This window comes from Amblyomma maculatum, chromosome 5 (genome assembly GCF_055883805.1).
Source record: "Amblyomma maculatum isolate TAMU_Amacu chromosome 5, ASM5588380v1, whole genome shotgun sequence".
Taxonomy (NCBI): Eukaryota; Metazoa; Arthropoda; class Arachnida; order Ixodida; family Ixodidae; genus Amblyomma; species Amblyomma maculatum.
In genome coordinates this window covers 140,349,918-140,367,210 of record NC_139348.1, presented here as the reverse complement: position 1 = coordinate 140,367,210, position 17,293 = coordinate 140,349,918, and the positions used below count along the sequence as shown (strand labels likewise).

The 17,293-nt window shown below is 45.3% G+C and overlaps 1 protein-coding gene across 1 annotated transcript in view; it reads left to right on the top strand.

Moving 5' to 3' along the window:
- IRSp53 (Insulin receptor substrate 53 kDa) overlaps positions 1–7,123 on the top strand; it is a 152,550-nt gene extending 145,427 nt beyond the window's left edge. Inside the window, exons 12-16 of the mRNA XM_084604513.1 lie at positions 1,826–1,900; positions 2,817–2,979; positions 4,709–4,865; positions 5,908–6,295; positions 6,796–7,123. Coding sequence (XP_084460639.1) covers positions 1,826–1,900; positions 2,817–2,979; positions 4,709–4,865; positions 5,908–6,295; positions 6,796–6,868 — 856 coding nt within the window. The 3' untranslated portion in view covers positions 6,869–7,123. The remainder of the gene's footprint in view (positions 1–1,825; positions 1,901–2,816; positions 2,980–4,708; positions 4,866–5,907; positions 6,296–6,795) is intronic.
- Positions 7,124–17,293: the final 10,170 nt, after the last annotated feature.

The window sequence follows — 17,293 nt, the reverse complement described above, 5'->3', positions numbered from 1 at the left end:
GTCCAATGCACCGTTCCTGACGTAACGCAACCAGCGATGGCCGCAACCTAGAAAAGCACGAGCGAATTACTTGGTCTCGAGCTAGTTGGTTATGTTGTAGATGTCTTTCTGTGTGTTGCTTTATGATGCTTCATGTGTCTTGAAAGTTGAGGGAAAAACATTTAGGAGCGCATTACCACCCTACTGAAAAAACTGTAAGGGGCAATAACCTCACATTTTCTCACACAATCTCACTCAATTCACATAAGAAATCACGTACAAGTCGCATATAATTGCATAAGCTCTCATAGTTTCTTGTACATTATCATAAATTATGTACGTACGTTATTTTATGATAAGGATATGCACCGTATGAGACTCTATGCGATTAAATTAGATTTTATGAGGTTATTGCCCCGTAGAACTTTTGGTTTTTCAGTAGGGCAGCCATAGCACAGGTTACTGTCTTTGTGTTGTCATTACTTAGTGGATGATGTTAACTGCATGATCGCCTGGACACTACGTGACCGGAGAAAGTACCCTAGCGAAAAAACTATATGAGTCACAATAACCTCATACAGATTTCTCATACTAAACTCATACCAATCTCAAATCTCATACAATCTCATATATTTCTCATACGTTGAATGATATTTGTATGAGATTATATGAGATTTATACTAGCTTAGTATGAGTTTAATATAAGAAATCTGTATGAGGTTATTGTGATTCAAAAGGTTTCTTCGCTAGGGTAGAAAAGACGATAGTCACGTTTATCCGGCAGTACTCGAACCCACAACCTTTGTATCTCGCGTGCAGTGCTGTAGTAAATTTTCTTGATTTCAATGGCTCTTGGCTTCTTTAATGAGCCGTAATAAACCCGTCAGGTCCTATTATTTGTCTGCTCAGCTGCACAGTTCTTGAGGATTGCATCAAGAGATTTGGGTGATTTTTAACTTTACGACTTAGCAGAGTTTGCAACGGCGATGGAAAAGTATGCTAGGAATTATGTGTAAGCAGTCATTGCACGTTCAATAAACTGGTTTTTAAAGTTTGATTCTGAAATTTCTCGTTTACGGAAGACGCCCGATGCGATCCTAGTGCAACTTAGCACCGAACCAGGTCTGATAAACTCCCTAATATACATATGCGAAGAAGCCACTGCTTCTTACGTATACTCAGCTAAGCCTGAACCATCGCTTCCTTCTTTACTGCGTCGAAGACGTACATATCTTGAAGTGCATAAACTTCGCTTTCAATTTTTCTTTCCCGTCGTGTGGGCAATGTTTCATACTTCTAGTCATTTTTCTTAGTGCCCAAACATCATCATAATCATCTCAAGTGATTGGTGAGAATTTTCTAGTGCGCTAAAACAAGTGCCTCTGAACTACTATTTACGTACAGTTCACATTATCTGATCATTTTATCATGTTTTATTACAATTATGAATAAATTTTGCCTTGGCTCCTTCGAAACAAAATACAGATGTCAAAAATACGACAAAACACTCAGTAGTTCTATTGTCAACGTCAGATTTTTCTGTTGTTTTGTTGTAATTTTCTGTGGTTCTGTAGTTTTTGTGTAGTATATTTCTGTTGTCTGTAGTACTGCTTTGTTGTAACTACAGAAAATTTTAGTCATTACAGAGAATTCTGTTGCCACAACAGGTTTTCTGTCAAAAACCGCAAAGAAATTCTGTCTTAACGAGAGAAAATTTTCTGTAGTTTTTATTTTTCAACTGAGAGGAGTGGGACTGTTTGGTCTAAGTTGCCTATATATTGCGTCTTCATCGCCATCTATGTTGACTCATTCGCAAAACCTGGAAATGCCTCTTTCCTGGATCCAGGTGTGGTTGGTTTCCAATCGCCTACACGGAACCGCATGACCCAGGCGATGCTTCGGACTTCGACAGCTTCATAAGGTACCCCACCAGCTTTCCTTTTTCAACCACTGCAGCCTCGTGCAAAGGCACCTGCCTCTCTCTCGTAGAATCTTGTAGAAAGTCCCGGCACCTAAAGCGCTTTTCTCATTACAACTGCACGCTTTTGCGCTGTTTCATGCTTGTCAAAAACAGAGCGCAGCATTTCAAAGCTTCACCTACATTGAGATTTGGTTATTACTGTGCTAGATAGTTCTAGAAGGATGCTCAATAACTATTATAGAGTATTTTACCATTTTATTAGAATCATTACATGTATAATGATTGCAAGAACTCTTTACCACGAACGAGATCTAGCTGCGGCCCACGGGGCATGCTCAGCCTTCTTGCGCATGTGCAGATATCACATGTCTCTGCTCCTGTGCAGTTACTCATGACGCTTGTTGGGGCCTTACTGCCAGAGCTCTTTAGTCACACCATCTCTATATAAACCCTACGTAATAGTAACTGTCACTCTAACTGAACTAAAATCTTGAAGGTTAGCCAAGTGTCGCCCCAGTCGCAGCATTCGGGGGAACTATTCAAGCACGAATATCGGCTGGAAACAAAAGTTGCAGGGTGCCATTAGGGTTGGCTAGTCTCATTATAGGCGGCACCACTATCGTTAAACTCCGGAAGCTGGTAACTGGTGTTGGCAGCATTTTGTATCGCAGTTTGTAGCTGTAATGATTAAAGACCGATGCTTACTGATATCATGCCATGGGCCGGTCATCACTTGCTGATGGTCAGTCACAAGGCAGGCACTACTTGCACTTTCTCGTGTATATCCAAAGTCGGCCGCGAATGCTGCGCTTCGCATTTTGACAACGATGCCCAATGCGGCGCTAGCTGTAGCGGCATCGAGGGTCTGGCGGCGACCCGGCCGGAGTCTAAGCCTCGCTTTCACCCTCTCGCTTAGCGGCTCGGACAGCTCCGCGGCCGTGCCCTCGTCGTCTTCCGAGTCGTCGGGTGGCTCGTCCGGACTGGGCCGCTGGCGCCCCCGCAGCACCTACTTCGCCACCGACTTGCTGCTGCCCCCGGGCCCCGCGCCGCGCCGCCCACTGTCCAGCTTTGCTGACGTTGTAAGCCCTGTCGCCGCCATCCACCCTCCCTTCCTCCTTTCTACCTCTTCTCTTTCATGTCTTTTTCTGGTTCTCTCTGTTTCTTTCTCGACGCGCTTGCACATTTCTGACCTCGCGCACTGCCAGAATTTCTCCTTCAGCGCCGCTTGCCAGAAAATGAACATCATCATGCGTAGTTTATCTTCGCTTGCAAGCATAGACAACATCGTTTACTTCCTCTTAGGCCTCAGTGCACCTCAACAATACACATTTCACTTGATTAGACGAAGAGATAATCGTGAGGCTCCTCGTCCCTACACATACCACCTGTCTTTGTCGCCTTAGAGATTCTTGAAGAGAGCAAACAAAGGCAAAAATCTCGATCATTGCGCTCGTCCAGATCAGCCTATTCAGTACTACAGGGCGGAGAGCACGTAAGGTTCAGTGCAAGCCATCCTCGAAGAAGTGTGAAACACGAATGCACAGAAATATGAACGACAGGCTACGAATGCTTGCGAAAGTTCTCGTAACTTGTTGTCCGTCTTCCCTGCGTTCTGCTGTTCCACGCTTCTAGAACCACGCTCATACCGGGTCAGATCATTTGCACGCACTTGGCGTTTCGTGTTACGGAGACTCGTTTAAAACATCACTCGATATGTGACACGTATATCACTACACGAGCGGCAAGGGTCTGATTATGCGCCTAACGTGATCACGTTTCTTTTCTTATTTTTGTCAGCCCGCAAGGAAGGCGCTTCATAGTAGCACACTCTCACGCTTTTGTACTGCCACTCTGTGCTTCATTTGATCACGTTCTCGCATGTCCCTCTTGGCCGTAAACGACGGTTATTTTCACCGTGATCGGCAGCCGCACGCTTCGCAGTGCAGCTTGACGTCGCGCCAGAAAATGTCATGCTAGCCAAAGCGAGACGACTGTGCAATAACGTAAACTGGGTTACAAAGATCGCGCTTGAAATTCGCTTGCCTTCAAATATTTACTTACTGCCTACACCTCGACAACGAAGTGATACCCGATCAATTGTAACGGAACACGACCGCGTGGCGCTAGATGTGTATGGTATCTTGTTTTGGTTTGTTTCTTTTTTTGTTTCCATATGATCTCAAGTTCATAAATCTTCTCCCAAACTTGGAACTAATCTGTGTCCGAGAGCCTAGTTTCATCGGTTCAAAGGCTGCTCGTGGAAACAAGTAAACTTAGTAGAGGTATCAGTCTTGTAGGCATACCTAAGGAAGTTTTCCCAACGATGTAGAAGCTTGCTAGGTCTAATATCAAACCAGTAATAGTAAGACATACTGTTCTCTATCTGTACAGCGTTGATGAAATCCCCATGCCTATAAAGAAAGACACTTCATCACAATGGAGTCTAGTAGCTCACGCAGTCGGGATCTTGAGCGCAAATGTTTGGAACTGTTTACCATCTCGTTAGAGGTGCAAACAACCGAATCTGGTGCTGCGTGACTCACAAGCGAGCCGCTAAAGGTCACTCGGCGGTTCATTACGCCTTTGAGGTGCGACTAAAAATCCTAGACAAACAAACAGTCCCGTTGGAAACATGACGTTTGCCCAGTGTGTGCATGTTCGCGTACCGCTTAGAGTGTGCGAGTCGAGGTTATCGTGCCCCGCGCTTTCGGCGCACTCCGCCGCTTGACAGTAAGTAATGCGTGCCGAGTCCTGCCGCAATCATCCGCCGGAACGTGCGTGTGTGTGTGTTGTGGCGTCGACGCGCAGCCGTCCTTCCCCTTACGGCTGGAGCCGAGTGCCGAGGACGGGCGTGATGAGCTCCATCATAGAGGGCTACAACCCGCTCTACTTCCGGCCGCCGGCTCTCCCGGAAGAGGACGAGGAGGAGAAGTCGGATCTTCCTCTTCCGGTGTCTCCTCCGCAGGTAAGTCGCACCTTTGGCCCCTCCACTCAAATGGGCGCGGGCGTTTCCGCTTCAGACGTTCGCTTGCGCACTTTAGAGTTCCCGGCTCCCATGAAGAGTCGTAGAAGCTAGCGAGGACCTTTAACAGCCGGTCTCTGCGCGCGACAGGTGCAGCTGTCATGAAAGTATATGAGGTATCCTGCACTTGGCTCATGGAGAGTCTAGACATACCAGCTCCTCTGAAAAATCAGCATTTGACTTATTGGCGAGAAATTGTTTAACCTAGCTTACGTAGCGCTTGGTAAGGCTTAGGGGCCAGGGTCTCAGGAACTGATTTAAACAGTCAGCTCTGCCAGTTACCAAAATAAATAAACTTGCGCAATAGGTAGAAGAAGAAAGGCGAAGAAAGAAAGAAGGCCTATTGCGCAAGTTTATTCCTTTTGCTAATATGAACCAAATCGCCCATAGAAAATACTTATTCAACTGCTAGTTACGGTCATGTATTCCGCAATCCAAGGTCATGTCAGCCATAGTTTCAAAATGGCAACCCAGAGAGGGTGTCGCATAGCAACAACGTACATATATGCCATGTGACCATAGTGGTGCCATACCACGACATGACCACCTGTACTTATTGTCTGCACTAACACGGCCGCTCAATGGACTGGCCGTGGCACTAAACAACAGCGTTGTCTATTTGGCCTAGATAAGTGTTTTTTTCCGAGTGCTGCAATTGAAACACATTTTAGTTTCGTTATATATAGATGTCTGGTGTGCACCGAGTTTGGACCCCTTAGTACGAGCATTCGTATAAAATTTGTAGGCTATTCGTTTGACTCAGAAGGTTTGGGATGGTGCCAAACGATTCAGCAGGTCACGGGGCACAAAACTAATAGTTGAGTCGGAGCATGGTCCACGCGAGGGATTCGCACCGGCAACGTTTGCTCTCCCAAATCCTGTCTCCCGGGGACCTTCAAACGGCCATTGTGGCCGCACCGTGATCCAGACTAACGGTTAGAGAACAACACGAAACTGCGTTGTGTTTTTGTCCCCTTCTGCGCAGCCTCCTCCGCCACAGGCATCTCCTCCACCGGTGGGTCATGCGCCGCCACCCCCTCCACCACCACCGCCCCCGCCACCATCCACCCCGTCTATCGGCACCTCCCCGTGGCAGGAAGCGGAGCACTCAGGCCTCCGCGGCGCTCCATGACGTCACCGTGCCCGTTCCCGCTGCTGCCGCCGCCGCGCCTGCCGCCCGCCGGCAGCCTCATGCACGGCAGCAGCGACAGTGGCTTCGGCAACGAGGCCACGGCGGCGGCGGCGGCAGCCGGCACAGCGGCGCCCGTTGCGGCGGCCGCTACGGTGACGTCTCCCGACGCCTGCAGGCCACCCACCGCGACGGCTCAGGACAGTGTGCGCGAGGAGGACGAAGACCAGGAGGAACAGCCCAGGTAGCGAAGCACCTCCTTGATGCAAGAAGGAGGGTGGGAATCGGGAATGAGGAGTTGATCTTTAAAGTAACCATCTTCCCCACAGTGTTGAAAACCGTGTTGCACTCACCCTCTGTTTTCTTGCCAAATTTAGCGGTTGAATAGCTATGTCATATTAAGGCTTACTACGCACTATCACCATGTGGTGCATCAGAAGACCACAGCAGGCCGCAGAAGTCCATCTGATCTGGCAAACTTTAATTTTCATTTTAAACTAATTCCGTGAAATTCCGAGCAAGCGCCCCTAACCGCGATTATAAACTCGGAAAAATAGTTAGGCACTGACTTAAATCTCTCTACAACCAGGCTTAACCCAGAGTGTCCTTCTATGCAGAGTATCAAAGTTGTATCTAGACCTCTTTGTGCCTGATTAGTTTCAAGAAATTGTACTCAGCCATAAGCATCGTAATTATCATCATCATTATCCTTATCTTCTCCGTATCTTCTTTCTCTTTCTTTAGAGAAAACGTCTTCTCGTCCGTCAAACTGAAGAAGGTGCTAACGGATGACCGATCGGCGCCCATGATCACGTGAAGGACCGAAATATCTTCCCTTTCTTTTCTTTTTCTCTTGTCTGAGGCTTTATTTGATCGAATACGGGCCCCGAAGAACCGGAGACATTCCAGAGGACTTGGCAACGATGCAGCAACCACTTGTGAACGTAATTCCTGCCGAGGACTGTCTTTTTTGCACGACTCCGTGGTACTTGTTGTTTTTTAGTATACCTATTTTATGATGACCATACTCGGAAGTCGTTGGACAAATAAAAAAAAAATGTCTTTATACACAGACGAGCTAGGTGCCGTCATCGGCGCTTCTTAGTAATATATATTAATATACATATGTATAAACGGTTTTCGCGCCTTGTTGACCTGTACACCGCGTTGGGAAGAAGCGTCTTTGCAAATAAACGACAAACTACCCATTGCTCTCCTGTGATGTTTTTTTTTTTTCGCTGGTTATTTTCGTAAAACTGCCGAGCCTTAAGATGCCAATGTGATCTACGTTTTGGCTGACTCGAAAGCAAACTGTCTCTCCTCAGATTTTATGAATAGTGCACATAAATATATTTCTTGTCTTTCCTCGCTGTCCCTCTTTCCCTGCAATGTCCTTTTATTTCATCCGGCCGCAAGCCCGATGTTTAAGATGTACCAGACAACAACTTAAGCTGCCGGCAGCATTCTTTCTCTCCCTTACGCTTTTTTTAGTTTTGGTAAACGTTGGCTACCTTAATGGGTTTCTCGTAACGAGCCCCACATTTCCTTACCGGTGTCAAACTACTAAGCTTTTAAAACTTGCGGAAGCATATAATTCAGACTATTTGGTTAAATAGTTGCCGCACCTTTTCAGCAGAATGATAGGGACAAATAAACAACGTTGACGAGACATGGAATGCATTAAATGTATAGATCCCAGCCTGTACAGCAGCTTCGAGTGCGCCGCACCAGGCAGACACCGACATTCAGCATTTTTCGGTTCAGAATATACTATATCTACGGAGTGTTTTTTCTTGCGCACTTTTCTATATGGGGCAGATAACTGTAGATAATGAGCACGTGCAGTGTATGTATATATATACATACACTGCACGTGCTCATTATCTACAGTTATGTGCCCCATATAGAATATATATATATATATATATATATATATATATATATATATATATATATATATATATATATATATATATATATATGGAACATGAATATCTATGTAACCCGTCTCTATTTAGCATACCTTTAAAAAGAATGTTTCTACGAAACGCTTCTTTATAAATTATATGCAGGATCTTCCTAGAGACGTCGATCTGAATGCACTGTGCTAGCCACTGATGTCCACAAAATGGCTACGCCAGCTGCCTCTTTTCGGCCGCCCCTTCACTCCCCGACAGCCTTTTGTATGAGGCAACCACTCGTTAAGTAATTTTTCGGCTAGACTGACAACAGAATGCGGCCCCGTTGTGAGAAAGAAAAGAGAACAGCTCAAGCAGACGTGTTTAATTTCATTATTTCCTTCTGACGCTTCAACTTGAGAAGGATCATACCGTTTTCGCTAGTTCACTGAACTCCGACTAGTAAATCGCTCGCGTGATATTTCGTTCCATTGCTGTTTATTCACGCAAGACTGCGTATTTCATCTTCCAGCGGAAAGGGGAACGATCAGGTAAAATTACAACGCACTCGGCAGCAAGCAGACGGAACTCTGAACGACAGTGGGTTTGAAAGCTCTCCTCAATGCAGGAACGGGGAAGAAATGCATGTACTTGAATTTGTTTCCTTCTGAACATTTGTTTTTCTCTCTTTCCTGAAATATACAGTGTAGCACAAGGGACTTTTGTACATATTTTTTTTTTTAAACTTTTAAACACGTCCTAGTGAACGAACGCGTTCGCCTTTCTGCGACAAAAACGCGTGCCCAAAGCAAAACCGCACGCCATTCTTCCCCTGCACTCGTTTCCTTTTCCACTGAAGTACGCGTCGCCAGAAAGTGACGGCGCGCAAGGAAAGAAGGCAGCGCCAAAAGAGGTGGGTTGCGAGAGCCCTTAACAAGCTTTAGGGGTGCCGTGTCCGCCTCCTTCAAAAATCTTCAACACGTACGTGTTTACTTGCATGTAGCAGAAACGAGTTGACAACTTTCTACCAATCGATTTACCTCAGCTATCGTGCGTTCGATACGTTTAACTACCGAGCTGTGATAAATGCGCTCAAAACTAGATTTCACGATTTCCTCGATTTTATGAACACCAATAAATTATTTTATTTTATCGCAGAAAGGGGGATTCTGGTTTTTAGTTTTCTTCGGAGGCGAAATCCTATCAACGCAAGGGCCGTCTAACGCAAGCATTGCCTAAAGACCGTCTTGAAGGATGTAAAAGGAGGAAGTTTTCATTATAACATGAGTAATAATAACATGGTAATTACTCATTAGCATCTGCCAAAGCGCAGGTTAACGACTATGCAGGAGAGCTATGCAGCGTCTGCAGAAACTTATACTCCAAGAAAAATTGGTCTTTGTCCGGGGAACGAACCCGCGACCGCCAACTCACCACGCCATTCGCTTTACCACGGTAGGTCTATGCAAAGACGGCAAGTTTGTGGTGGAATGAGGGTAAATTTATGAACAGCGCGATAAGGCCGTTGTGCTAGTCATTTTAGGGCAATCTTCTAATCTGGAGTAATTTAATAAGGTTTGATTTAGTTTGTGGGATTTTTAAACTTCTCAAAGCGACTCGGGCTATGAGGGACGCCGGGGTGAAGGGCTCTGAAAATTTCAATCACCTGGGATTATTTAATGAGCACTGACATCGCACATTAACGAGCATTGACATCGCACAGCACAGGAGCGCCTTACTTTTCTACTCCATCGAAAATCGGCCGCAGCGGCCTGGGTTTTATCCTGCGTCCTTGGGTTCATCAGTCGACTGCCCTAACCAGAGAGCCACCGAGACGGTTACTTCCTTGTAGCAAGGAAGTAACCAGCATTACCCAGGACCAAGGCGAATTTTAACAGGAGGGTAATAAAGGTCCCTTTCACCAAAAAATCCGCCGTAGGCGTTGTCAGCGTCAGCGTTGTGTGAGAAAAATAACGGTCATGGCAGCTGGTTGCTGGTAGCATACATGTCTGCACTGTAAGCACGAATCACTTTACAAGAGAGTGAAAACGGAGTAACCGGTCTCTAGCGCACTCATAGGGAGCTAACAGCATACATGTCAGCATTGAATACACGAATTACCTTATAAGAGAGTGAAAACGGAGTAACCCGTCTCTAGCGCACTCATAGAAGCAGAGTATTTTTTCATCCCCAAAGATAGATTTTCAAATACTAAATATACAGAATGTTGTAGTGTTGGCAACAGATGTAGATTCCCATAACAAAAACTCTTCATTTGACGTTATTGAAAATCGCAGAAGGCGTTTAACCACGCCACTAGAAATCATGAGATTAGCATTCGGCCGTGGGTAAACAGTGGGCAAAATCTTGGAAGCTGCGAGATCTGCTTCTGTTGACTACCGTAGGAATTTCATTTCGCATTTTAGGTGATGAAGATTCACGACTGGAATTGGGTAGCATACCTTGATTTTGATAAGGAGCGCACTGGAAGGCATGTTACTCCCTTTTTACTCCTTTTTAAGCTTATTTGTGTTTAGAGTGTGGGTGTTCATTAGTCCTGGGATCACGTGACTTCACGCGACTACAGAACATGGACTATTTGGCGGGAGCTTCATATTTGGGTTGTTCAATTCAGATGGGAGGACGATGGAAATCGCACCTTCCAGAACTTTTACATTCCAGGTCATGCATATTAACTCCTCCTATAGGTCACGCAGGCAGGTTCGTACGCGTTGGTTAAAGCGGGGTTTCTTCGACATAACATGGCAGTTTACGACTGCATGCTGCTGAGTTTTCAAAAAGTCAGCAGCATGCACCAACTAGCCCCCCAGAGCGTATTATTACGCTGAAAACTCAGCAGCATGCACCAACTAGCCCCCCAGAGCGTATTATTACGCTGCTGAGTTTTTGCAAGACAACAGACGTGAAAGTCTTTTAGGGGTATGCCATAAATTGATGTGATCGTGTCCCCCTACACTACCTAGAAGTTCCTCTGCGTCAGGTTCGACACGGTTGAGCTTACTGGGTTTCACAAATCGTAGCTGTTAGGCGACAAACAAAGGCGTTGAGGGGTTGGAAATTTTCGGTGTTTTCTCGCGCGTAACTCTGCAAAACATTCTTGTTTGCAAAACTTACCTACGTCCTACAAGCTCTATATTATGCGAGATAGAAGGTGCAGACAATACGCAGAATATTCGGAACTTTCGTATGGTGCTCTTAATGGGAACCGATGCGTCACGGCAACCTGTTTCTTCTAATAGAGTCTGCAGAATTAGGTCATATACACTTGTTTGCACATCACCTAGTTTCGCGTTTTTGTTTTTTAAATTGACAAGCCATCACTTTTTAGTATTCCTGCTTATTAGGCGTCTTAGTTCTCACTTCCCAGTCGAAAAAACTACAGAACTGTGTCAAAAATACAACAAAATATCCTGAAGCTCTGTCGTAACCAACAGATTTTTTTTGTAGTTCTGTAGTTTTTCTATTGTATATTTCTGTTGTCTGTAGTTCTGTAGCACTTTTCTGTTGTAACTACAGAAACTTCTGATGTTACTACAGAATATTCTGTTGTCATAACAGGTTTCTCGCCCAAAACCACACAGAAATTCTGTCGTAACATCAGAAAATTTTCTGTAGTTTTTTCCGACTGGATTGCCTTATCTATTAGCACCGACTGGACAGGCGCATGAAGGGACTCTATGGGGACTCTTTAAGGAGGTTGCGGAGGACACCTTCAATTTCCTCACATCATGTTTTTCTTTAGATTACCTGTATAGCTTATCCAGGAGGCAGATGACCGGGGTTCTTACTCAGCCTTTTTTCTCCGCACCTTTTTATCGGCAACCTTATCAGGATTCTCTTGATACCAGTGTTTTTAAGCGTGTTAAGCCTATGTGCATTCACTGCTGCGAAAACGTTCTTTTTTAATCTACACGTATCAATGCTTCCTGTTAGGGCATGACTTCACGCCAAGAAGATGCCTGTGTAACACGCCAGAGACCTTGACCACTGCTTTATTCAGTGTCATGATCTTATGTTTTTTGTGACATATTTCAGCGGACGCTAAAGAAGGACATCTAAATTACGCCATAGATTATTCGTTTTTTGCCTGTTCGGAAGGACTGTGATGTGACTTATGATTTGTTTATGTTTATGGATCTATTTAGTATGTGGAAAAGCCGAATGATGCTGTCATGCTGCTCCAGCACGATCATCGAAGTCTTTGTTCCGAGAGCAGTGCGCTTTTGGTACAGGGAGTGTATGCTGCCCTGGAGGAGCCGGTCATATGGTTGGCTACCGCATCTCGATGCTTGGGCGAGCCTCCTATAATTTTTACGTTTGTTGTGGCGGGGAATTACTGTTTTATAAAAAGCTTGCATTATGAAGCCCGGTGATAAGAGGCATTCGCTGTCTCAGTTTCTGTTCCTAGGTGCTTTTCTCATGCAACAATTAATGAGAAAGAAAAGCTGTGGCGATTGTATAGTGATCTCGTTCCTGTGTCGGGTAGGCTGAATTGTTCGTTCTGTATTGACATTTCGTGCAGACATGAGCTGTCCACAATTCCTGTCCACATCACCTATGAGCCGAGAAATGTGTGTTGTGTTGTGTTGGGTTGTGTTGGGTTGGGTTGGGCTTTTTGGCACATAGGCAACTAAGGCCATCATGCTTGATGCGTTGAATATCGGAAGGGGGTATAGTTGGCACGTGGCGTTATGATTGATCGAGATCAAAATCGAATCCATCGTTACCGTTGGGTCCCAGAAGGACGGCAGATATCGGGCTAGTTGGTATATGAATTACATACTGAAACGCTCGAAAGAAGTAGCACTCATCGCTGACCATGTATTTCTCCGTTATTGCTCTCTCAAGCGCTTTCGATATGTCATTGGATTCCAAGTCACCCATGCTACCCCTCGGTCACATTGACACGTTAATACGGCACTGGATAGATCCGAGCTTCATATTTATTTCGAGTGGCCTCTTACGTACTCGGCAGCTTGTAACTGTGGGCTTAATGATAGCAAGTTTCACCTAATAAAGATATAATTTTATTATTATTGATTAAGAGAGTGGTAAAGTACTTGGATTAGGTGGGCGGATGAGGTTAGAAGTTCGCAGGGGTCAAGTGGATGCAGCTCGCACAGGACCGGGTTAATTGGAGGGATATGGGAGAGGCCTTCACCCTGCAGTGGGTATAGTCAGGCTGAGGATGATGATGATGATGGTGATGATGAAAGTGCTTGGGCGTGAATGAGAATATGCAAAGAGAGCTACAGACAAAAGTCATTAATGCTATCTCACCGAGACCTTCAAGACTGAGCTTAAGTGTTCCACTCTAAAGCCCCCAAGTTTATTAAGGGGCTTTATTCCCCCCCCCCCGCCCCCCCCCCTATTTTTATATCACCCTGGATTGCAAGAGTGAGGAACCGTGTTGCGAAAATTTCAATTGCGTACAATTTTCAACTTTATGCTACTTTGAGAAGGTGAAAAGAAAGATTGGAAATGATGATGATGATGATGATGATGATGATGATGATGATGATGATGATGATGATGATGATGATGATGATGATGATGATGATGACGACGACGACGACGACGACGACGACGACGACGACGACGACGACGATGTCCTTACTCGCAATGGCACATAGTCACAGCGGGAGATTGGCTCGGGTGCATTGCAGATACAAAAGACTCCGGGATTAGGAGTGGAGCATTTGGACAATTTGTAGATTGTGTTTACTTCGTTGTCACCCAGAACGTTTGCAAGTCTTCGTCACTTTCAAAGGCACCCTTTGTTTACATAGCGAATTATTTTGGAACAAGCAGTAAGCGCGGCATCAAGACTCCGCTCCATTTGGCGTCTGCTAAGGGCTACATAGAACCCAAACCTAATCCGTGAAAAAACCCGCCCGTTATATCAGTGTCATTAGTTGAAAAATAAAGCGTGGCTTATCCATCTAAGAAAAATATGCGCATTGTTTAGCGGTGCAGGTTCGGAGCTGTGAACGGCGTTGTTTTCTTTTGAGGCGCACTAATAGAGCGTAGAAATGGGAACAAAGCAATAAGAGTATTGACCACGTGTTTGTTTGTTTTTTCATTCGTTTTAAGTTTTCCGGTTATTATGAGCAGCAGACTATAGCGTACTACACCCGCAGCAGCCCACCGTGAACAAAACACACTTCTTAACGTAAGCAGAGGCTTGCAATTTCCTTTTTAACTGGCATAACCAGGTTACGTTCTTGTCGTGCTGCTCGGAACATCCAGAAGCACCTCGTGCAGTACTTCAACGCCGCGCTGGCCGAAACATGCAAAACGTGACGCGAAAACAGCGTACCTTTCCCTCGATTCGTCGTGTGTATGTGCGCTAGTAGAAGCGGTTTTTTCCCTTTTTGGGGAAAGAAATCTGTCGCCGAGGCGTGTTCTGGTGTTCTTCTCAGAGATTAGGGAACGGCGACTAACAGGGTAGGTGGAAAAAGAAAAAGAAAAAGGAACGGGCGGCTTCGGAATAATGGACCCCTCCTGAAGCTGACGCTGTGCAGGAACGTGAAAAAAAGGGGCGAACCGGGTGCAAATAAACACGAAAAAAAGAGAAAATAGGAGGCTGAACACGCAGTCGCCGCTTCTGCTTCTACAGCTACGGATGTTAATGGAGTGATGGCGGTGGCGTCGGGAGGCCTTTATCGACGAAATGTCTCCTTTCTTGCCCTTCCACGACGACGCCGACCGCAGAGCTTCATCCGTTCGGCCGTGTCTGAGTGCTTCTTTCCGAGCTCTTCGGGAAGGTGGGGAAAAGCGAAAGGAAAAAGGGTGAATGAGTGAGGGAGAAAGGTAAAGAGGAGTCCGAAACAAAAAAAATGTTCTTCACAAACGCTTCCTGTACTGCGCCGCGGTTCGAGCTGCAGGGCTTAGATTTGCGACGAGCAGAATTGCGCCACTTATTCGATCTTCTTTCGGGGAAGAGCGCGAAATATGTCGAGGGAGAAATAAAGAAATCTCGCGAGGGATTTGGCGATTCGGGACTCGGCCGCGCAGTTCGTTTGTGGTGCAGGGAGCCCCGTTTCACTCTAAATTTCGAGGAAAAAACGAATGCGTGTCTTGAGCTTTGCGGTCGTGCCTGCCATTCCCTTGTGTGTATATACGCTGATGAGGTGGTGGTATAAGGAGCGTTTTGAAACGGCACAAGTGGGAATGGAGCGGCAGCAAAGATGTCAAGTCGAGGGAGCAGCTTTCACACTGTAGCTGTATGTGATCCAGCGGGACAAAAGAAACGAAAGTAAGAGACAGGCTTGAGAAATGGCCTTTCTTGGTCGCGGCGGCGCTTTGCGAAATCCACCCTTTGCCGCCACAAGAGCAAGCTGCACCGTGGATATTGGAAAAGTTGAAAGCAGGATAAGTGGATTCTGTATTTAAAAGGCTTCGCTGCAGAACGAAAAGGAGAAGCTTTGCGTGCGTGCACTACAGGAAAGGCGCAGGCATGACTTATTTCAGCCTTGTGTTTAACTGCGAAACACAATTCGAGCGCAGTTGTTTTCACAGTTGGGATGCCAAGCTAAATGTCGCAAGAGTCAATTTGATGTTTTTCACTTTTACTGGCCGATGTAAAGGTTGTGACGCTGTAGAAAGGTAATTTATATTTCAATTCTGAAGAATCTACTGACGTAACTCCTGCTATCGCCTCAAATTTTATATGCACTAAAGCAATTATCGAAAGCAGCATTGAAAGCCATACCTAAGTGCAAGTTTTGCGCGTGAAAGTTTTTTCACATTAAATAGGCATAGTTAGGCTTGATTAGTCTTAGCAAAGCCTTATCGACCATAACTAGGCTTCGAATGCTGTAATTATGGTCAATGTGTGTTCAGACGTATTATTGTAATGTGACTTTACAAACATTTCGGTTTAGCTAAACCTATCAGGCTTAAGTAAGCCTAACACGCTATATTAGGCTTAGGAAGGTGCAACCTCGCCACTATGGGTTCGGACACGTTCAGATTTCATTTCCAACCTGCAATTTACATAGGACTAATCAGTGATATTTAAACCTAATTAGCTTTGACCTTCACTTTGGTCCTGGTCATGATATTCATGGTGGTGATGGTCACTAATAGCATATGTCTTAGTATAAATATATATAGCAAAGCTAGGCTCGGTAATTGTTCCATAGCAGAACTAGATTAACTGGAATACGGAAATTGAGGAAATACATCGATCTAAGCTAGTAATATTTTTCAAAGCAATGTTGGCTTTTCAGAAACTTCAGGAGGAAAATAGATTAAAACAGGAACTGGCCAAGTATAAAACTCAGCGGAACTAAGGACATCAGCAGGTAGAAAAAGCATGCCAGAAACGCCTGCAAAAATCTGCGATGAAGGAGGATGCTGCCCTCCTCCTACTCAGTAGGCAATAGCTCTTGTCCGTCAGGGTACGAAAAATGGGGAAGAGGAAAACACTAACGTAGTGGAGACTAAGACCGATAAGGGGGCCTCTGTCACAGAGAAAGAAACCAGAATTGAGGCAACTGCGATATCCAGATATTTCTGGCAAATAAAATCTATTGATTGATTGATTGATTGATTGATTGATTGATTGATTGATTGACTGATTGATTGATTGATTGATTGATTGATTGATTGATTGATTGATTGATTGATTGATTGATTGATTGATTGATTGATTGATTGATTGATTGATGTTTGCTAAGGGACCTTCCGCGTTTCGAAGCTCGTATAACGCAAAAGATACCGGCCAACCTTGTGGCTATTCCACAAACCATTATTCAGAAAAACGTTCAGGCAGCTATTGAGAGGGGCATTCAGACCACGGTACAACGGGTCCTACAGGGGATCTTGGAGCCCCGCCTGATGAAGCTGCAAGCCTTTGAAAGCAGAATTAATCATAAACTTCAGGACCTCGCAGAGTGCACGCAGGCGAAGGTTCCAAAATTAACTGGTCGGATGGGTAACAGGCAGCTTGGAGCTCAAGATTTGCCTGACACCGTAGTGGACACACCAGGCGCGACTTCTTTGCTTGTTCAAAATGTCCCGCCCTCCTAAGTTGCAGATTTTGCAGTGGAACTGCAGGAGGTTTAGAAGGAAGAGGGATTCGATGCTGCGATACATAGGTTCGTTAGATAAATTACCAGACGTTATCGCACTGCTGAACGTGAACCCGGAAGCCAAACAGGCCATACACCACGCATCAAAACAGCTCATCCACTTGCATTCTAGTGCATATGGACTGCACGCGTCTGTAACAATCGAGCTGAAGTTAGTCACTGAGGTGGAAAATACGTTTATTCAGCTATTGCCGAACGTACGAACTGACAGAAGTGCGTATGTAT